The sequence below is a fragment of the Ylistrum balloti genome, unplaced genomic scaffold, assembly GCF_031769215.1.
Source record: "Ylistrum balloti isolate Yb309-2 unplaced genomic scaffold, AGI_CSIRO_Ybal_v1 Utg371024, whole genome shotgun sequence".
Taxonomy (NCBI): Eukaryota; Metazoa; Mollusca; class Bivalvia; order Pectinida; family Pectinidae; genus Ylistrum; species Ylistrum balloti.
The window spans coordinates 315,865-339,851 of record NW_026782569.1 but is presented as its reverse complement, the minus strand read 5'-3'; the positions used below and the strand labels follow the sequence as shown (position 1 = coordinate 339,851).

The window sequence follows — 23,987 nt, the reverse complement described above, 5'->3', positions numbered from 1 at the left end:
TTGATTTTGTTAAAAAAAAAACGACGAAACAATAATGACAAATGTGTCGTGAATATTCAATTCAGAGATGACGAAATGGTACAGTTCCGGTATGTCCACGTGACAAGGATAATTACGGTATTGACCATTTACTGACAATCTCCCGAGTCGCCGTAACCAGACAACAGAAAGGACTTTTGTAACCCCCATTGACCTACGCTTCACCGTTTCGGAGATATTTGTAACTTGTCCCTTTAGCGTTGAAAGAATTTATGATGTTGTGAGGAGTTTCTAGAAAGTCTATCAGTGCATTGATCATACGTGAAAATAGCCTTGATATTACCTAATGGTATACGCACGAGCTAATCCCTAATGACGCCCAGAGACAACTGATTACGCACGAGGTCACAAAAGGGGAAATACTCCTATCTCCACACTTGGACTTGTTGCTTTAACTCTGGGTGATATTGCCTCTAACTTCAGGCTCCAGCTACAACAGGAACACAATTAGCCAATAACGACAGCCAACATCACATGCCATAACTGTCACCTTCCCTTAGCTCTCCTCAACCAATCTCCGACACAAATATTGAAAAGAATTTCGCTTCTGATTATATAATGAGAGGTTTCACCTTTATACAGTGAAGAAAGTAGAGCTGTGTCCAGAATCAATAATATCTGAAACCTCAGTCATCGTGAATTTTCTAATAACACTAGTAATTCGCAAGGAACAGTTTTGTCTCGTTTGTTATGGGAATAACTAGCACATGCGAAGATTTATCACCATGGCGAGTGGAAGTGTGAAGATGCAGTGAATTAATTAAAAAATTCCTAATTGAAACATTCTTTATTGACAATATCCTTTCTTGTTTGTATTCCACAATGCAAAATCCTTGTTGTTTGAGAAAATGCTTTCCAAATCGCACACATTCAACATGTTGAAATACATTGCATTGTGATGAATTGCACTGCAGCATATGTTATGTATTTGTGGTTTGAACATTTACCCTTTATTGGATTAGATATTATGTTTCCACTATTTTATATTATATTCTCCTATTTATAAAATACACATTCATGTTGCCTATAAGTGTATTGATTTAGTAGTAACTGCCATTGGCGTTGTCCATATTTAAATGGAAATTACGTCATATACTTGAATGAGCGTACAATCAAGAAACAGACCTGAAACTTCAGGACGGTTTCTTAAATAAATTTCCTATCTGTAATGACATTTAATCTAGGTCTCATTATTTTTGTCCATACTTTATTTTGAATCAGTAATTGACTGATGTCAAGGTAATTGATTTCTGAATTTATATAACAGAAATAGTCATGAACCTCAACAAAAATCATCATTTTAGCATTTAAAATGTTGCTTAACAAGCTATCTATTATCGCTTTGGTAGAATTTTTCACTGTAATCTACGATGGAAAAAAGCTAATTTTCTTGGTCTATATTTTTTATAATATGTTTGTTGTGTTGGAAAGAAGATCTCTGTATTCTCTGATGATACTTTTCGTATCTTTGCTTCGTTCATGCAATCATTAAAACAATAAAGGGATGTTGGCCTAACGTTCTCGCTCACTGAAAACTCTATACTTACAATATCTACGTACAATCATCACGTTTTACAAATCACATTACCACAAAAGGTCTTGAAAACAGAATTACTAGTTTTGAAATCGCCCGATTAACCCTTACCTCGATACATGTAATTTCATATTGTGTTTGGTTTCTCTTTGGTATCGTTCTATTCTAATCAACGGACGGGTTAAATGGTTAGTCTGTGGCGGGATATTTGGTATTATAACCCTCCAGATACTGTCCTGACTCCAAATGATCCATGTTTTCCTCTCTTTCCAAATATAACACATCCCGAGATGTCCATCAAATACAAACAGGAAATGATAAAGAAACAAAAAGTCCCTGCTTTAATTACAACGAGATTGGATTTTTTTCTCGCTCGATTCATCGCAGTGGATTGCTAGCTGGTGACGTATACTAGACTCCAAACAACCGCCGAGAAGCATCCCACTGTCGGCTAAACAGGGATGTGACGAGTTATTGACAAATATATGACCTGTAAAAGGAAGGGTCAGAATTGACAAATAGAACATAGACGCGCTGTTTATATATCATGTTATGATACATTATCAAGCCCAATCTATGATGATATTAAATCTAGATGCAAAATGGTATCTTCATCATTTATGAATTGAAAAATAACGTGTATGAAAATGTGCCATTTCCTTGTGGGAACCATTCTATTTTTCATATTAATCTCATTATGTTTGCTGAATGTTAATTACAACACAACCGTTCTTGCTAACTCTAGCTAAGCTAAGTTGAAAGCACCCAATCGAAGAAAGTTTAATCAGGAAATGTCTTCTAATATCAATAATTTGCTTCCTAGTGCAGTATAGATTTATAATCTTAGATCATGGGGAAAGCTTCAATATTTATTTATTTACTTTTTTTGTGTGGTTTCATTTGTGTGAAGTATTTCAATTTTGCGCTATAAAATGAGCTGTCCTGTCAATTTCTAGATTTTCTGAAATGCGCACAAATGGCACAGAAATGGGTTCAATACACCGTTTTTGAAATGAAATATATAATAATGGGCTAAGCTTACCATCAGGATTCTTCAATAATGACGCACTCTTCGGTAATGATGACAGTGGCCAGAAATGTGGAGCTCCAGAACGAGAATACCAGAGGAAAACCTATCAACGATGATTCTGCAAAGTACATGTAATACTAATTAATCAAAATTAGATTGATTCTATCTCTTATAGGAAATATCCGTAAGCACTACATGAATTAGATTGTAATCTGACCAAGAAGGCAAAACTAATCTTAAAACGTACTAATTAGACATTGCAGGTGCACACTCCAATATCACAATGCATTGCAAAGCGGTTAAACTATGACGTTGAACTTTATTTTCACACAAAAATAATCAATTCGTTCAGTTTTATCGAATGTTCTGAAACTACAAACCAACGGATTTTTTCGCAATCACTGATGAAAAGATATCTTATATGAGAAAAAATTCTGAAACGTCTTAATTAGATTTGTTCAGATGACCCATCAAGTCGATATACATGTACTTTTACTGCGAACTTTGGCAAGAACAAAACCAACTTTCGCTTAATACTAATCTATTTAAGGACATAGTCATATTGGATTGTTTTATCAATTCACGAATATATTGAAAGTAGTTAAACTTGTTAGCAGGTTAACAAATAAGACAGATAAAAAATTGTCTTGACTACTTTGACAAAATATCTCTGGCATGAGTGTTGTGAGACGATAATCAGACATTTTTATTTTTTTACGGATATTGTTATCTATCACTGGAGGTTTTTTAAAATGTATGAGTCGACATATAAATCTATCTTAGATGACTGACGACGGATCCTCTCTACAAAAGACTGTAATTAAAGTAACATTGTAATTTTTATCCCCCTGGAAACAAGAGTAACAGATAAGCGATAGCAGTGATAACACTGATAAGTGACACACTAAAATCACGACTTCACGAGATTTTGTAAGGACTACAAGAAATGTCACCTTTCTTTCATTTGTTAAATAAAAAACCGATTCAGAGATTTTACAAACGACACACATGTGAATAGAACCTTTTGGTACAAATTAAACAAAGACACAACAGTTGATATGCATGACACAGCTGTTTCGTCCTTCTAGGAATCTTCAGTGATGCAAAGCGCCAACATTTTGAAGCCTATGAGGCGACAGAGGAAAATCGAAAGAAAAGTCAAACACTAAATGGGGAGGTGCACAAGCGCAATAGTTCAATTGATTTTAAAATTGTCATATATCTGATAATTTTATAACATCGTCGAGTACATGTGTATATTTTGAACATACTTTTCTTACCTATGAATCATCTACAGAAGCGAACCATACACAGTGAAGATATAAATGAATCAGTATTCGATCGTCACAGACATATAAAATTCAGTAAAAGGTACTTTTTTCAGAAATTTGTCGTAAAATTGTGGATTCATAATAGCGAAATACAGACTTTTCTGTGGTTCGCGTCACAGTACGTGTGCAAACCAGTTCATCGGTCAGACAATATAGCCTTGTTTTAGTCTAAACAATTTGATAATGTCACGCAAGAGTATCCATATTTCAGCCATTTTATGCTGGAACGTGTTTACGTGGTAGGTATATAACTATTATAGCGACTGTCCGGGTCGTTTACCGAGGAGAGCTGATTGACAATAGAACTGTAGACAACTGATAACCTGTAGAACAATGTTTACAATGTCTGCCTACAGTTGCCATTCCTTAAACTCATCAAAGGCACCATATTTCCAAAAAAAGATATTCATTTCATTTTCCTGAAGAACATTGTTTCTTAATGATGCTAAAGGGGAAAATTCCGACTAGCTACATACATACATGCATGCATGAAGTATTTTTCTACTCCATAATTTTTAGTGTACAGTACTTTTGTTTACATTGTTGATTTCAATTACTATTAAAATCTCTATTTGTATCAAGTATTCACCCGCTAGGCCTGTTTCATATGAGATGTGTGCTTTGGCCGTCCATCATTTACCACTGCCTTGATCACGTAATAATAGCACTTAAGGACATCATATCACACTACGTTATCACATATGGCAATGCAAATAAATAAATAAATACCCAAGAGGGCATCGTTTCTTCAGTAGGCCTTAAATAGTCCATTAGGGAAAACAAATCATTCGCTGTTGTATTCGTCCGCAACACAACAGTCAATGAACCGTGAATATTTCACAATTCATCTGGCTCATCAGCCGTGCTAAATGTTGTATGGCATTTTGAAGTATTAATTCCATTCCAAGGCTGTTAATATTGGTGATATATGTGTACAGTGGCGCGGATTAATACACACTGATAGTCATGTGACAGTGATGGACGACACTGGTGGACTTAATAGAATGAACACATACTGCTATATTTCGTCATACTTGTCATAACATTCTCTCATGCAATAAAATACATTCTTACCGTCAAAAATATGAAAATAAGTAATGTTATTAATCACGGATTGGTTTCAATGATTCACTAAATTAGGAGCGTTTCATGTGTATGATTCTAATGAGTCTGCCCTCCATATACAGTGACTCCATGTCCACACATCGGAGCTAATGATTTATATGATTTGGTAGTCCTATCATAATAAATGTTTATCTATACCTATATAAACGTTTTTGGTAAACACATTTGTCGTCATTTGGCATCACTTAAAACACTCTGGCGTGATCAGAGGATTTGCACTTTACTCTGTGTGCACTGTACCAGTTTGATACATGCACCGACCTCATTGCAAAAATCCGAGAGAGCCATACACCCAGAACTTTCGGTCATTAATATTTCAAATTGATTGTTTAGAAGTTATTTTCATTATCTGTCATGCTTTTAACTTCAGCATATCCATATGATTTCAAACAGTGTCCAAATATGTTGGGTTGGTGATATTTTAAGGGGGGGGGGGGGCTTCGTCTACTTACCTCATGAAGATATATTCTATTCCATTACGCAATATGCAGTCGGACGTGTTTGATTAGTTGATTGATGGTTCAATTGTTGTATACCTTATTCTCATTGAGTAGGTGACCTTACTGACCAGAATTTTCAAGGCTTACCTTCCGGAACATCTGGACTGTATTTTTTTCAGTAGTCAACATATAAATCATTCTTCTGTTCATGTTTTGCCTTAGTTGAATATGGGTTTGGATGTGTATGCTTAATGTTCTCAGGTTGGCTGAATTAGCCAGATGATCATGACTTCTTTATCAATAACAGATATATTTCACTCGTTGTTTTAAGGCTTTAACATATATTCAATATCTTACTTCAATTCGCTCAGTATGATTCCATTTCAATAAGGTAGAAAATATCACCCAGAATGCTGTACCAAGCAAAATTGCTTATAGCTGTAGCAAACCCATTGATCACTATGCGTTGCAATTTCAATGAAACCAATACGATTGCTCATTCACTGTATAGCTTTCTGAATTAAGCTGATGGGAGACAACTCGGCCATAATCTACTTCAATTGCCTGGTGGATTCCTATTGACATTTCGTTGTGATGACTTTAACTCGCATTGCCCGACTACTTCGTCCCCAGTCAGTTCCTTAACGAGCTCATGTCTATTCCACTCTGTGATATTCTAATTCCTTTGACAAGTGAGACCTTCGCTTCTACTGAATATTGATAGTATTAACTGAAAGTTTTCCTAATATTGGATACAGTGAGACGCTAAATGGATAAAACCCGAAGAAGAATACAGTTATTGAAATAACATGACAGTAATGTTTTGATCTAAACGTTCAAAGAGTATTGTATAAAATTAGATCTTATTTCTTGTTTACTGTGCGCCGCGTGAGATGTCCCGTGTGTCGACTAACCAATCCCATTATAGTGACCAGACCGGATTAGACATACCAGTACCGGATCTCGGGTTATTTCCCTTTTGAAATAATTAATAAAATTACAAAGTGGCTTATTTTTCATCAAAATACTAAACGAATTACTCATGTAAATGGAAGTATGTTACAGGTTCACAAATATGAATGTACCATCTTTGCTTGTAAGGAACAATCTGTAGGTTTATACTCGAATCGTTAGCAAGATATTCGATATGTTCAGCCCGCCAGTGTGGTATTCACTGTCATCCAATGTGTATCATCACATAGTTAAATAAGTGAAAAAAGGCATGCATATCAGTGTTTCTCATTTTCGAACTTGAAGGATTCAGTCAGTGTTACTTTCAAATCGAGATCCACAAAATTGGAAATGAAGTCTATTTAGGTTTGAAATAGTTTTGTTATTAAATCTTACGTGGGCAAAGAATCGGGATAATTGAAGCTATTTCGTTTGCTAAAAGAAACGTAAAGACCAATTTTTGTTTAATTTCACTCGACGAACATAAATTTGGAGTGATATAACGTTATGGATTATTTGTAGATCTGAGACGTCCTCAACCAGACGGTGTTACTGGCGTCGTTTTATTATCGTGTTTTGCATGTGTCGTAAATTCTAGATAGAAGAGGTAATATTTCGTTTGATTATTGCAAATAACATATCTAGTTCCACCAAATTGAAATTCATCGCAACAATCGATTTTGAAAATGAGGAAATAAAAATGAAAATAACATTACGGTGAGATGAATAATGAGGAAGTGTATGTGTTACTGTTGCAATTTGTAACACTTTGATCTAGTCGTTTGCAGGTTTATTGCTTTGCGTGCAACAGATTGAAAAATTCGAACAGTTGTCATGAAATTATAATCATATCTCTGTAATGTGATTAAGATTTTATTACGGTATCAAAGTTAGGTCGGTCCTTTCTCGCTTGACTTGTAATCAGCCATTAGTTATAAAAAAAAATACTCATGCATAAATGTATAATTGGTAACAGATAGCAGTTTACGATTTGATAACACTTCTTGTTTTTTTAATAACATTGCAACGTCGGTATTTTCTAAAAAATGATAACTCAAAGTCGAACATGATCTATTAACACGGATACCATTGAACAACCACGTGTAGATAGCGACCAACTGTTGCAAAAGTGCAAACGTCTTCTGTTCCATCGATGACACCCTCCATGTACCTTTATACGTGTCCATCTAGTAAAGTCCCATTATAACATCAGAACCAGGTATCTGATGACGCAATATTGACGTCATTTCCCCATATGACATCATGATAAATTTCTTCAAGATCCTCGTCAGAACACACATCTCGCAAACCGCAGCTGCAAGTGTATCCGTAAGCTGTCGTAATCTATCATGGAATTAATTCATGATATTGAGAACGTGATCTAGCTGTTCCTGAGAATGTAAGCTATGAAGGAAAATGTATGATTGAAATCAAGAAAAACACAAAGCCAATGCTGGCATTGTTTTTAATGACAATTACGCAAAATGTTTTCTAGATATCTTCTTACAACGATATCATACTTGATTCGAAAACAACAAAGATAAAACCGACATGTTAACAAAAGCTTAATTAAAACAAAAATCGATGAAAGCAGGGCGAGAAAGATTTGCATGGAGACTCCTGAAAAAGACATTATGACTTGGTATTCCAGAAGAGTAAGTGTCTTCTTTAAGTGAAAAATTGTCGTGCAAATCTAGGTGACATAGGGCCATTCAAGGGCTGACGCTATGTACACTGTATGAGTGAATGTGTCGAGTGCATATGTTCATAGGAAGTCACGATGTGTGTAAGCACCTGAATGAACTGAAGACGATCTTACAGTACTGTCACTGTGATGTTTGTCGAGTAGATATTATTCTGGCAATGCGCAAACCCTTTGATGCACTACCCGAGGACTGATAGTTACAAAGAGAGCATTTACAACCATTCTTAGAGATCTGGCATGACTCAGCCAGGTTGGCTTTGGCGAGACCAGAGTAGGTTTTTTTGTTCATGAAATACATTATAAGTATCATGCTAAACATTCTACCAAACTTTATTATCAAGTTGCAATCCTTACACGTGGCATGTTTGTATCCAAAAGTCAGCGTTGCACGATAACTTTCCGTGTAGTCATTGAAACATTGCCACGTGTTCTTTTGTTTACTTTTTACGAGAGTCATCATCAGACATCACTGTACTTACAGTGATTAAACTCCGTGTTTCCTGCGGTTTGTTCATTAAATTTCACAACGTTTAGGACAAAATATTTCTTATTCGGTCTGTTGTATGTTTGCGGATTCCGTGTTGTCAGTCACACATAAATTGAGGTCACTTGACGGACAGTAAGTTGAATGTTATGTGTTTTAGAAGTGTATCGTGCATGCCAAAAGCACACGAAAGCATGCCTCCATAATACAAATTATATGGACTGGTGTATGCACATATAACTATGTCAACATCTGATAGCATCTGATATCCGAACTCGTAAATCTTTATTTTTATTTTCATGTAGACATTGGTTTACGAACATCATGGAAGTGTTTAAACGATTTTACAATTTTCCGTTAACGTACATTTTTAGATTGTGTGCAGTATATGATTAAGGCTTTATCCTAGTTTCAATATTAAACATACGGTGAAATTGACAGACCCATCACATGTGTAGAGGAAGTTTAGTGGTAAAACGGTCGTCTTTCGTATTATCTAATTCAGTCTTCAGCATGTGTTCCATTTCAGCAACTTTTATGATTCCCTGCGGAACACCTCGGACACGTACGTCGATATGCAGCACATAGAATATGTCGGGGTGTTGGTAAACGCATCCATACTTGTCTCATTAATTCATATCTTAAATTATTATTCTATTAGAGCGTCGATATTTTGAATGTTGAAACTAAAAACAAGCATTGACGCCAACACCGATAAGAAAACGCCAACAATGCCGGTCTAATTTACAAGCGTTGGTATTGGCAATGTTTAGGCCGTCATCAAATTGCTATCAACTCCTTTATTGCGGGTTCGATGAATGCAAACGACCTTATTCCCCGACGTATTCCGCATACGATCAATGTCTCCTTACTGTAGCAAGACGAAAATATGAAACATCAGAGCCGAAGATATCTAGTTTGAATATTCCAGATCTGTACCCGATTTTCTTTTTTAAAAATCACATGATCTATTGCTCACACCAGTGTCTGTATCCAACAACACTGGGGGTTGAGGGTAATCTTGAATGGATTGTAAGAAACAAACTTAAAACTTAGAACAAATGTTTATGAAACTTTAATGAACATGGATTCGGTTTTTTCGTGAAATTTGCTTAAATATATAATACATATTTCTGGTTTTCACGAAATATATTGCTTTGATCTTCCAGGTTCTATTCACCAAATGTCAGACGTTACAACTAAATGTCACATTCTCATAAACCATGCTTCATAACATTGGCAAATTAATTTGGAAACAAGTAAACAGACGGAGAAACGTGGCGCCAGTGCATATATTGGCATTGATTCGGGACGTTGGTATTGTGAATGCCACAAACTTTCAATGTAACCCGAACTTTTATAACGTCGAATTGTTTTGAACATGTGTTTATTGGTAAAACATTACGTATTGTCATAAGATAAATTGTTCAACCATCCAACAACATTCCCTTTATGATTCTATGCAATCAAACATTATAACAATCGTTATTACGTGAAAAAAGGTTCTGCCATCTGGCCAAAATGTTTATTCATAATTTGTTATGAAAAGAATGTATGAAATCATTATGACGTTTTACATTTTCTGTTATTGTAAATAAAATCATGAAAAGGGAAATTCGTTCACGCGTTTGTACATCAAACATTATTAATTCTATGAAACTCAATTCGATTTTAAGCAAAAAGTTGCACTATAAACCACTTTAATCCGTAAACGGAAATACTGAACACTTAATATGAGCAACGACTTCCAAACAGCCTACACATACAAGGCTTTGTACATGTATGGATGTAGCGTAAAGGATGCAATTAAATTAGACATACAATGCAACAAGAAGTGAACACTTGTTGGGGTTAATTTGTTTACGTCCTAATAAGCCTATTACAGCCAATAAGCGACGAGTCGATAGACAATGTACTTTAGGTTTTCTAGACAGAATACATTTGATGTCTTTGTTCTGAGATCCCCAAGATGCAATACCAACAGATCTCGTTTGATGGCCGAATTCCCTTGATTACGACTATTTTATTGTCAAGACAATGTATTGTCACTCATAAAACCCTGTATGCCAGTGGTCTCTTAACGACCAAATAGTCCATTCTGTCAACCCAAAAGAGTTAATATTCTAATACAATTGTATTCACGTCATGCAACCAATTTATATCCGTGGTGGTATAATGCGAAGGGTTTTGATACACATAACCCACTTCGAATGAGAAAATAGAATTTGGATACTTTCATCACGTGTGTACTATTGTGTTTGGTTGTGACGGAGAAATGACCATCGGTTTACCATTATATCCTACAAGAAACATACAATAACGATACCGTAGATTTACTGGGTGCCGTATCCATTTGCAAATTTACCACATCATAAATTCAACAACTTCTGATTAAAACCACTATCACTATTACGTAATGATGATGCACTACAACAACTGCACGTGAAGTACAGCCATGGACAATAGTCCCAGTGGCACTTTTGCTGGTCCGACGCTCTTTTGAAGTCTAAAATAGATGTAAGAGGCGTGAAGGTGTCACGTGGTTGCGTGTTTCTCGACAATAAAAAAAATGCCGTGATTTCTATCAATGCTAGAGAATACATGCATGACAATCCCATGATTCTGTTGTGTTCATTAAATATCTTTATTGAATATATCACACTACAAAGGTTACAGCATTGTCATAGCGCATACATTACAATATAAACAAATGTAATAGATAGATATCTTTAAAATTGTTTTTACATATTTTAAGTAGAATCTGTGTAGCTTGTAAATTATTGATCAAATGTGTTTGTTTGTTTTTGTTTTTTGTTTGTGCTTAGACTATCTATCTATTTATTTATTGATTTAAATATAACATCATATTTATTAATGTAATCCTTTGTATTCTGTTTTGGATTCTGACAAGTTGCAAACACATTAAGCAATCCAAGCGTATGCATTCCCATCTTATGTTGTTAACGAAAGTATAATCTGTTTTAACAAATCATTTCAGAACACTCAGCGCCAACGCAATTGTAATTGTGAAAACGCAATTCGATGAAACAACCGAACTATGAGTAAAAGAAATATTTACAGCTATAATACCTCATCAAAAATTCTATTTCATTTTCGATAGCATAAGATTGCTTCTAAGGACTCATTATGTTTGTAATTTCACGTGACGACTTCCTGCTCTGTAGATTAGGACAGATCTTCTTAACAGGTCTTGCGTTAAAATAAAGATATTTATGCAGTATCAGTCAAAAACCGATTGACGTTCAGTGAAGTTAGAGGCGACATGTATCATCGTCTTTTTTTATGTAGCCATTTACTCAAACTGTAAGCTAGTATTGTTGTTGTCGACATCTCCTTTTCATCTTTTGATTAACACGTGTTACTATATTTTCAGCCTTTCCCGAAGAAGACAACACAAAGATTCCCTTTTTCAATCCACGCCCTACCAACGTTTCCTATAACACTGGTGAAACTGCCGTCCTCTCGTGCTCCGTAATGAATGTTGATGCTAGATATGTAAGTATACGTCTTGTCTTCACTGATATGTACGTTTGAAAAGGGTATTTGTCATTGCAATGAGACACGCATATCCTTCACAAAAATATCAACTACAGTAAATTGTTAACATTTTGTGTCTTCAATCCCTGGTACCATCATCATAGACCATTGACTTGGAAAATTCCCAAATATCTGAAAGGAAAATAACGTTTCAAGCGCTTGTCAAAGTGGCCATCTGGATACGCAGCAGTTGGTCAGTATTGAACAGGGACAAGGGGGACCACAGTATCTCTCTCCACATCTATAACCGCGCGTTAAAGCTTAGTCGATTTGACTACAACACATTGTTACAATAGCTTATACTTTTTTTCTGTAATCTTTTTACCATCTCGTTTTAACGTCTCGTTTCGATCTTCTACAGGCTACGTTATAAGAACTTGTACTCTATTCACATTACTTGTTTGAGGAAAAATTCCCGAAACATGTTGTGTCAGTTTAACCTTTCTTGAAAAACTGGTATCTACCACTTCAAGGGTGGCTTAAACCATCCCAGAGATACGATCGGAAAGTAATACAGCACCGTCATAATCTATACCATGATTGTAAAACTCCTAATTGATAATATCGTAAAACATTGATGACATTCACGACGATTCTAAAATGAAATAGTCATTTAATGAAAGTTTTACAAAACATGCACGTCTAGGCGGTTGTAGGTTGTCAAAATGTCAAATTTACATTAACATATTACTACCATGGCTTTTATGTACAATATGTCTGTCGGGAGATAGATATTACAACATTACGACACGAGATTGGTCGGTTAGTGACTGGCACGACCACGGTGTAGCACATCTGCGGGTACAGTGGACAGGTGTCCTCTCATGACAAAGGCTAGACAGACAAACTAAGATGCCATTTTTGCAATCACGTCTCTACTAGTGCGAAAAGGACCATACAAGTGACATGACTCCCAAGAGAATCCAAGAGCATGTTGATGCCACCGGCAAAGCTTAGATACCACTGCCTGAACTTAGAGCCGTAACTGGATGCCATACAATCTGACATTGACCACAAGTCCGTGTCACTCAAACATGCATTGTGTAATATCGTACTGAGACCCGCACCAACCCGAGAATCCATTTTTCTTGGCTTCTTCCCAAAACGCCCAAAAGAAGAAATATCTACGTAATGAAATGAAAAAAAAAATAAAAAAAAAATAAAACGGAACTCGTCGGTGTTCGGTGTCTTTACCGCCCCGTAAAATATCGTCTCTGTAACGCGCTATGTGGTCATATTGTATATTACATATTACAAGAATTGATCGGTCGACAGCGTTGTTCAGAATTGTCCAATGACGTGACCTTTATGAGGAAAAGGAAACAGGGCGATTTATCGTAGACATGGGCCCTATTAATCCCTCTATATAACGGTTAAATCTCGAGTGTTTTTACTCCAAAGACATGCTGAATCGGTCATAAATATTAAAACATGTTATATATCAGTATGAAATGTGATTGCAGGATTACTTTTAAATGCTTTCTATATACTTAGCTTTAAGCTACCACACACATTTTGTGTTCCCCATGATTTCCTTTTTTTTTTTTCTCAATATTTTCGCGTGCCATCTTCCGCTCTAGACGTAAAGCTTCTCCAGCACGCGCGGGAACACGCATGAAAATTCCATGTTTATCTCGCTGACCGACAGCTCCATCAACGAAAGGCTTCTATGCAGGAACACTTCCTCTTTAGGATTTCAATCGCGTGAAGCATGTTTCAGTTGCATGACAGGTTAAAAAATCTATACGGACGTGATGTGTTTATAAATATATATATATATATATATATATATATATATATATATTAGAATTAAGATAGAATAAATGTAGAGGGCTTGATTAAATATTTACCTTTGTCTCGTCATAAAGGGAAGTAAATCGTGCCTCACCAAATAGTCACTTTTCTTGTTCATTCAAGGGAAAGACTTATTCTTTTAATTATTATAAAGGGTTATGCAAGGCCTATTTATCTTTTTGTCTAGGGTCCTGCAAAGTATGTGTTTCTACCTTAAATATGGGTTTGGTGTAGTGGAAATAACGGTTAGTGAAGAAAAAAATCATTTACAGTCAACATCACGTTACAAGTCTCGTTCTGACGGTATGTTACAAGCACGTACATTTTCCCCGAAAACGTGCGTGTCCTTTTGCAGTTTGCGGTCAGTCACTGAGCAACTTTCTGGCAATAAGCCTTCTGGTCATGCCCTAGTGTACGACATGTGAGGGAAGAGCTATGTTTTGTTCTGGTCGCCATCACGCACATGGATTAAAACTTCCTTGTGATCCTGTAATATAACGATCGCTTCGTGTTTATACACAGCTATACCCACAATTGTGAAATAGTGGAACCGACATGACACGATAGAGCTGTTGTAACGTCTGTGCAGGGGGTCAATTATTGGTCTGCGCACCTCAAGTACCCCCTCATCTCCACGTCCACCAGACTTTTACAACCAACAACCACCAAAACATTTACACATCACAGCCATTTACAATAACCCGACTCGCTTAGTAATGTACACAGCTCCCGCCCGGCTACTGCACAGCAAATATGATACCTACAGTTTTCATACTTTTGACTCGCTGCTTATATATCGCAAATTTCATAAGATCGGATCTCATACAGCGATAAACATGTATATGCGTCATCAACTGCAATATCTGCCGAAAACCTCGCGACTTCCGCGTCGCTGGACGTTATCACTGTAACTACTTGTTTATAAGCAACTGTTTTGAAATTCGTGGCGGTACACAACATGTAGTTTACATTGAACGAGTTAAAGCTCCCCACCCACTCAATGCATTTCCAAGTTAAATGGAATCAGATTGTTGATGGACTCAAACTGGACACCCTTCAGTAATAACATCACATCTTCTATAGTTCTAAATCAACATCGGCATTGGCGTGTAGCCCATTTATCCAAGATCTCAAACATTGGTAAAGTCATTCTGTTCCTCTTGCCTTCCATAAGAACAAAGTCATGGTTAAATGCCCTTAAAAATATATATATATGGATTCTTTTTAAATGATGATATTCAAATACAAAGGATAATGACTGTTTTTATAACAAACTCATACTTTCATAAATGGAAAAATGATAATAAAATCTCTAAGACAAATCACCTTCGATTGTCATACCTTGTCGATATATAAGTAATTTGGGAGAAAACGCCGATGAATAGCAAGTTTATTAGCAAAATCATAACAATGGAGATGCTAGTACTACAAAGCGGATTGTTATATATAAAATCTTATATATTTAACAACAGTCGTGACACAGTGTACCAGCTTATGTATAAAATCTTGTCCTGTGTAGCACATGACAACTATAATCTCCATGATGATATTCTACATGGGTTTGACGTTCGAGATAGATGTTATGCATAGCACTAACAGCACGAGATAATTCCTTACGACCTAGGGATTATAACACGAATGTCGTTTAAAAGCTGAATTTAGCTATATTATATATACCGCGATGTTTCACGGTTTACATTACTGCTTTATGTACAAATATATGTTATGGTGTGGCGTTACATACGTCTGTAAGATAAAAATATACAAATACATCAGTTGTTAATGTGAATTTATCTTTTTACGAAATCAAAATTATATAATTCACCGTAAATGATTGAGTGTCGAAAATGTCAAGACATCAACTCAGGGTCAAAAGCGGTACAATTACGCTTTTCCTATTTTTGTTTTGGCCGGTGCAGCTGGGAAATAGAGGTCTTTATAAGCTATGTGTGGATAATACTTTATCTTAAAGTGAAAAAAGTTTGTTCTGTCGTTAAAACGTGACCATTATGGAGGAATATTTAATGCTTTTAAAAGCCTGCTAGAGTTGTGACGTTGTAATGGCCCTGTACAAGAAGTAGTCTTAAAGTACCTACATCACATTCTAGTCTGCGTTAGTGGGATTGCCATAGGAATTTCCTACACATCAAATGGTTGTACAAATAATGTGTACATGTTACCACAATCGTAATCAAATCCAAAACCAGTAATCAACGTCCTGGAATTGAAAGCTTCTATCAAATAACATGATTATCATACAGTGAACTGTATCTTCTGATAATCATTGCTGCTGTAGATATTTTCGTCAACTTTCCCGTTTATTATGCAAAGTTGAATATTCATCTCAACATATCATATCTGTTTATTAATCGTGAAATATCGTTTTATTACAAAAACAACAGCAACAAAAGTAACCTTAACGGGAACATAGTCATAGATTTACACGAAGACTCCTGAGAAACAATTAGGAAAATGATACCAGGTGTTTAGGAAGGGTAAGGGTCTTCTGCTTCGTCGCCGACATCCGCCATGCAAATCCTGGTTAGTCCAAGTACATGCAAGTAATGTCATGTTTCCAAATGAGACCTCGATAAATAACAACAGAACCAACACATATGTTAACGAGCACCAAACAGACATGACACAAAATACTTTTCCTTCAGCTCATCATGAGACAAAACGTAAAACTTCCCTATCATTTACCTCAACTACCAACTTTCGAAAGCTTGTTTTTCGATTTTGTCTTCCAATTGCTAATTCTTGCACGGAACTTGTGTTTTTGAGAACACGCCCTTGAACATCAAATCAACTACGATGTTAACACATTAGGTTGGGGATGGAGAAATGTTGCTATGCAGAAATAAAAAAAAAATCACAATAGTGAAATTAAATTCAGAACACTTACTTATAACATTTACATCCGGAATAGGTAAAGACTCTTTATAAACAACGCCAACATATACAAATAATTATTCACGTGTAAAACTACACTTTACATCTAGATTTGGTATAGCATAAACATTTTGTGTTTTTACAATTCACGTAACCTTTATCAGAAAAAAATACAAGTGATGTTACTACAAAAAATATACACTTTTACTATGCAAAAATATCGCTTTTCTTCCCTTCTGTTTATATGCAAACTCACTGATGTTCCAGATTAAGCACTGCCCGTGGCATCCTTTAACAATTTTGAAGTAACGTTCTTGACAACCAGTTTCAAGCTTTCCAAGAAGATAAACTCAGCTGTCACGTCGCAAATTAACCGGCGGGAAGGCACCATTCCCAGCCGGGAGCTTCAAGCCTTCATCGTAGTGCTAATTACCACAAGGTGTTCAGAGATACTGCTATGGAATCTTAAAAAGACAAGGATCCTGTTAAATTGATTTCGACACATCGGTCTCTCACCTTAAGTCCCAGGACGAGTTTATGTATTAATTAAAGACTCGTGTGTCGGCTTACATCAAGTGAGAGGTGTTCGTTAAATAGATGACTGTTGACAGTAAGGATATGTTCAGGCTTATCTTACCATGCACTCTAGCGAATCTCTAAATGCCTCATTTAATCCGTCAATTAATGTATACATTGCATATATAAAACTATACATATGTATGGTGTTTATCGGTAAGAAATTTATCAATTAGGTCATGATGTCGTTACCTAGTCATTAACACAGCCGCTTGAAGATGGCCACAAGGCGTGAAAATGTTAGCGGACTATCATGTTGATTTTATCTTTTTAAAGTATATATGTACAACATATGTATGTATAAAGGAGAGAACATCAGTTTCCATTAACTTTGGTTATGATCTGGGTACCGATTACAGCTCTTTTTAGAGGCAAGCTAAAATGACATACTTGAAATACTATGTTTGATAAATAACCGTCGTGTTTTCAATTTGTCCTTCGATTGTTGGGCGAAAAAGACGAAAATAAAACCAGGACGAATTTTTACAGTGTTGCAGTATATAAACTTGTGATATATTTTGTGTTTTGATAACTGAACGGATTACCTCGAACATATAATAATTCACTATAAATGTTATGTGAAAAGAGTGTGAAATCACGTGATAAATTAGGTTTTGCAACTTTTGCAGAAAAATATTATACACGTATCACATCATCACTTATTTGATAAACAAATGTAACAACAATTTAACATCTCCAAGAAATACGAGTGAATTTTGGAAAGAGAATCGGTGTCATTTTCACTTCCACATTACTTTGTCAATTCAGCCAAGGACTTTAATTTGTATTTGTACGTATTTTCCAGCAGGTTCAATTTAATACAATGAGTTGCCAATCAACCTTCCTTGCGTTTCTAACATGCTTATGCATAACTATGATTGGCGATGGTGCCATTTTGACCTATATCAATAACATTACCAAACAACACGTAGGGTAATGAAAAAATATGGCTTGTTCACTTTTCTAGCCTAACCTTACAATACAGACCAACGCCGACTATTGAGGACGGAATGATGTTTAGTCTGTTACCGATAGACTTAGTCATATGTGAGCGTCTGCTCGAATCTGATGACATTTGCGTAATGGAAGGCAGTCTCGACTTTCTTTCTCATTACGTTCAAAATAAATAAGTTAGCACCATTTGGTAACGTTTTCAGGTTCTGTAGGGGAAATGAATTAAACCCTTCGAACGTCATGTATACCTGACCATCGTAATTGGTCACTATTCTTGCCTTGCTCCAAATTAGGAGAGAAAAGCACCTGCTTCCCCGTTATAGAGAAGACTTTAGTTCACATAAGGAATAGATGGACAGGTCCAAATAGTTCTACGAAAATGTCAACCGAAGTCATTGTAAAGTTGTAATGCATTTAAACTTTGACTTTCTAAGAGAGGAATGTGTGTGAAAAACATGTTCTGTTCTCAGCTTAGGCGTAACAATGATAAATGGACATCATTTTTTGGTTGTTTTCCCGGGTTATCGTAATGTGAACAGTCCGTGCCATTTTGTGGCGGGGTCACCTGGTAGTAGTAGATGACAACCTTAAAGAACAACATATGAAAGGTCGATCGCATGTCGTACAGAGCAATTTACTTTAAGTGCTAACTGCCAACACCTAAAGTACAAATTTGTTAATTGGCAACACTGTTAAATCATATCAGTTAATATGTTAATATTTATCACATCTCGAGTTAATAACCTTATTTTGCAAATATGTCAATCATAGGCCTCGATGTATCAAACAACTATTTTCATCAGTATACACATGTCAGGAATATAGATCTATCGGATCAAATGACTTACAGACGATACAACAATGGCTTGGGTTACAAATTTCATAACGGTGAATATCATAACGACATATTTACAAAGGCAATGCAATGTCATTGGTACCATTACAACAGTTTCGCAACAGTAGAAAGAGTACGTGCGAAAACGATACATACATGTTGTATTCTACCGGAACAATAAGTTGGCAACTAACAGACAAACACAGGTCTTCGAGAGATGCAGGTTGATGAAGGATACGGGCAAAGTTTACTGTCCTTATAAGGATTTCACGAGGAAATATTCAGCTCCTAGCGCAATAAAAAGTTGTTCGTGTATGTTGCTCGTTTGTTAGTTTCGCGGTTGTTTATCACGTTCTCAACATGTTCAGTACGAAGCCGAACTCAGGTAACCAGCCAAACAATAGTAATCTTTTTATTCTGAAACGTGTTCACTTTCGATTGTCAACAGCTTTACTAGATGAAGAAAATGGACATAAAGCTTTTGATTTATATTTGATCTTTGTCAATAAACGAGTATAATGATAATAAGCGGGATGTGTCTAGTTATATCCTCTTTAATGTTGGTAACTGCACAGATGTTGGGGTCAGTGAGGACATTTTTCTGAGGCTTCCAACACATGTAATATGCTATTATCCTAAACGAAACACAAAAGTACGAGTACTGTCTCATCGCTCCCATATGTTCCAAAGTACATTTCGATATTGTAAAAAAGCGATCGCCATCCTTCAGTTCCGGTTACTTAGTCTTCCAATCTGATATACAATATCATTATATCAATGTCATAAGATATTTAGACCCATTTCACAAATCAGTTCTACTATCGCTTAGAATCCAGAAATAATCAAATACCTCTCAGGCACAACTTTAGTTAGGTTGTTTGTTTTCCCCTTGACAAATTTGAAAATGGTGTACGTCAACGTCAACAAGCGATGTCTGTTTATCTCGAAGAATTAACTCGACATATTGATATTTTTTATGATGTGTTATCATATCACCTTCATTTCACAATTCTAATTTTTGTAATCTTTTCATAAAATCATTGGTTTTTTTTTTTTTTTTTTTTTTGGGGGGGGGGGGGGGGGGGGGTTCTAGACGCCTTTAAACAGAAACACGGGTCATTACATGATGTATAAAAAAAAGAAAGATTGTCTCAGCAGTGCAAAGTTTCATTTACAAAAGTGTTTCAGACCAATTAATTTTAACGTTAACGGATAGTTTGTCTAATAAAGTTGAATATTACATTATCTGCCTTTTTTATGAAAGGAAAATAAATGCCACTCTCTTTGGCATAGCTTCATGTTAGTCTTAGTTTTTGTAAATTTGTTTTATGAGAAACGCAAAGAATTACTTTTAGAGACCAAACCTAGGTTTTCTTTTTTTCTGTGTATATAACCTGCATTAGTTGGAAAACACACGTTAACGACGAGATATGAATGGTAGCTTTGGGTTTTACGCACGTCATAGAGCTAGCTATTTTAATGCGCTTTTTAAATTCTATCGACTTTCTTTCATTTTCTTTTACGTTGCAATGGGAATTTATGATCATTATGTCCCAGATATAACCATTTCATATTTTTCATCATTGTTTGCTTAAGATGCACCGAAAACCTGCATGTTCAACGACGAATTACCGACAGTGAGCGATGAAGCTTGCTAATTATTGTCGTTTTTTTACAATGAGATATCCGGCGATATTAACTGGGTCCAATTGTGTTCATGATGCAAGCTTGGAAACATACCTCTTACACTTCATACTAAATTCTTAAGGCGCGACTATGTAGTATTTGTTCGTTATGACGTCATGACGCCCGTTAGTACAAATATACATAATGTATCATTTCTACACTGTTAATGTATGTCTATACCCTTCCCAATCAACACTTTAGTGCTGTTTGTTTAAAGAATGTAAATTATAATACTCATTGTATTGGTCAATACTTTTCGTATGGAACAATTAATACTCCGAAATGTTTACTTTATAAAATATGATTAACCAATTAAATCTAATCTACTATCGAATTCTTTACATAATTATTTATAAATTTCATTGAATTCCCATTAAACAAATATAAAAACAACAAAACTGACCACAAAAATTCCTGAATTCTGTCAATGGAAACGATAAGAAATTGATTTCATAAAATAAAGATATAAACTAGTTTACACTCTCAATATTGAAAAAACTCAACTCATTTGCTTTGTAACGCCGTCTAACTTCACCGAAAGACTGCTTGTATTGGAACTGATTCATGCGATAACTGAATATGCCAGAGCGTCGGCAAAATATTTAAAAAAAACTCAGCACTATATATTGTTAATTACGTCAAACCGTTGACGTTATGTAAGAATTTCGGTGAAGAGGACCCAAAACACCATACCGGTAATACTCGTGCGAAGCCGGCAAGAATATCGGTTAAAAATCGTAACTGATACGAGATCGGCAGAAATACGCGCTTTAAGCAAAACCAAACCCAGTTAAATAATGTGGTGAGTATGAGCCATTACCTCTTGGTAAATGGGTTTATTTTTTTCTAGATCTTGGCGTTTCTTTACTAACACTGTCGGTAACATCAGTCAAACTGCAATAGAATAAGTCAGCGTAAAGGCAAGCTGTAAGCAAACTACTTCGTTGTATTACTGCGATCTTATAAATATGTCCTACACCCAAGAAGTCTTCAAATATATGGACCAGTCACGCTATTTTCAAAAACATATTATTCCCCGAAGAAAAAACAGTATGAAACGTATTATCTTACCGGCAACACATATATAGATATTTATTTCTTTACTCCCATGAAATTCTCCCACAAGAGTATCGGGAAGAAAAAAAAATAGTCGTCTTCCTAATTGTTTCTCGGTCGTGAGGCAGGTGCCCGTTGCGTATTTATTCAAACCTAAGATTGATAATTGATCCTAAACCATTTACTTTAGTCCCCGTGTAAAACAACCCCGTAATGCTCTCTACTGTCGATAGATCACTTTCATTGGAAGCTGGCTTTCTGCTCGTGGTTTCCACTGCTCCAGTCGGCTCAGCCTTACCTGGTCTCTGTCAGGATGTGCTCGACAATGCTAATCTATTTAAGAGCATTACGAATTTCACTACAGGCACATTTATCTCAATAAAGAAGAATTTATATAAACACAGGTGTTTTGCAATCATTGTCCTCCCTGCAAGACAGCATGGCGGTACATTTTGGATATCTCGACTACAGTTCGGCACAAGGTCTTGTATGAAATAATTTGTCCCGGTGTCTGTAGTAATCTATTTACTGATATGATTGTGTTATACCTATCATATTATGTACATATAAAGTTGTACATATAGACACATTAAACAGACATCGGTTGACAATGCAAGACTCATTGATATACTTTGTGTTGTTCACATCAAACTGTTTACAGGTAACAATTGTTAAGTGCAATTGTTCACAGGTACAGCTAATTGTTATCAATGTCTTGTTTAAAGGTACAGCATGCTTGTTATCAATGTAATTGTTATCTTTTTACAGGTAAGCTAATTGTTATCAATGTCTTGTTTACAGGTACAGCTAATTGTTATCAATGTCTTGTTTACAGGTACAGCTAATTGTTATCAATGTCTTGTTTACAGGTACAGCTAATTGTTATCTGTGTCTTGTTTACAGGTACAGCTAATTGTTATCAATGTCTTGTTTACAGGTACAGCTAATTGTTATCAATGTCTTGTTTACAGGTACAGCTAATTGTTATCAATGTCTTGTTTACAGGTACAGCTAATTGTTATCAATGTCTTGTTTACAGGTACAGCTAATTGTTATCAATGTCTTGTTTACAGGTACAGCTAATTGTTATCAATGTCTTGTTTACAGGTACAGCTAATTGTTATCAATGTCTTGTTTACAGGTACAGCTAATTGTTATCAATGTCTTGTTTACAGGTACAGCTAATTGTTATCAATGTCTTGTTTACAGGTACAGCTAATTGTTATCAATGTCTTGTTTACAGGTACAGCTAATTGTTATCAATGTCTTGTTTACAGGTACAGCTAATTGTTATCAATGTCTTGTTTACAGGTACAGCTAATTGTTATCAATGTCTTGTTTACAGGTACAGCTAATTGTTATCAATGTCTTGTTTACAGGTACAGCTAATTGTTATCAATGTCTTGTTTACAGGTACAGCTAATTGTTATCAATGTCTTGTTTAAAGGTACAGCTAATTGTTATCTCAATGTCTTGTTTACAGGTACAGCTAATTGTTATCAATGTCTTGTTTACAGGTACAGCTAATTGTTATCAATGTCTTGTTTACAGGTACAGCTAATTGTTATCAATGTCTTGTTTAATGTCTTGTTTACAGGTACAGCTAATTGTTATCAATGTCTTGTTTACAGGTACAGCTAATTGTTATCAATGTCTTGTTTACAGGTACAGCTAATTGTTATCAATGTACAGCTAATTGTTATACAGGTTATCAATGTCTTGTTTACAGCTAATTGTTATCAATGTCTTGTTTACAGGTACAGCTAATTGTTATCAATGTCTTGTTTACAGGTACAGCTAATTGTTATCAATGTCTTGTTTACAGGTACAGCTAATTGTTATCAATGACAGCTAATTGTTATCAATGTTTTTTTAACAGGTACAGCTAATTGTTATCAATGTCTTGTTTACAGGTACAGCTAATTGTTATCAATGTCTTGTTTACAGGTACAGCTAATTGTTATCAATGTCTTGTTTACAGGTACAGCTAATTGTTA

The 23,987-nt window shown here is 35.5% G+C and overlaps 1 protein-coding gene across 1 annotated transcript in view; it reads left to right on the top strand.

The window, feature by feature from the left end:
* LOC132560170 (lachesin-like) overlaps positions 1–23,987 on the top strand; it is a 115,135-nt gene that overhangs the window by 67,929 nt on the left and 23,219 nt on the right. The window contains exon 2 of the mRNA XM_060224822.1: positions 12,034–12,155. Coding sequence (XP_060080805.1) covers positions 12,034–12,155 — 122 coding nt within the window. The remainder of the gene's footprint in view (positions 1–12,033; positions 12,156–23,987) is intronic.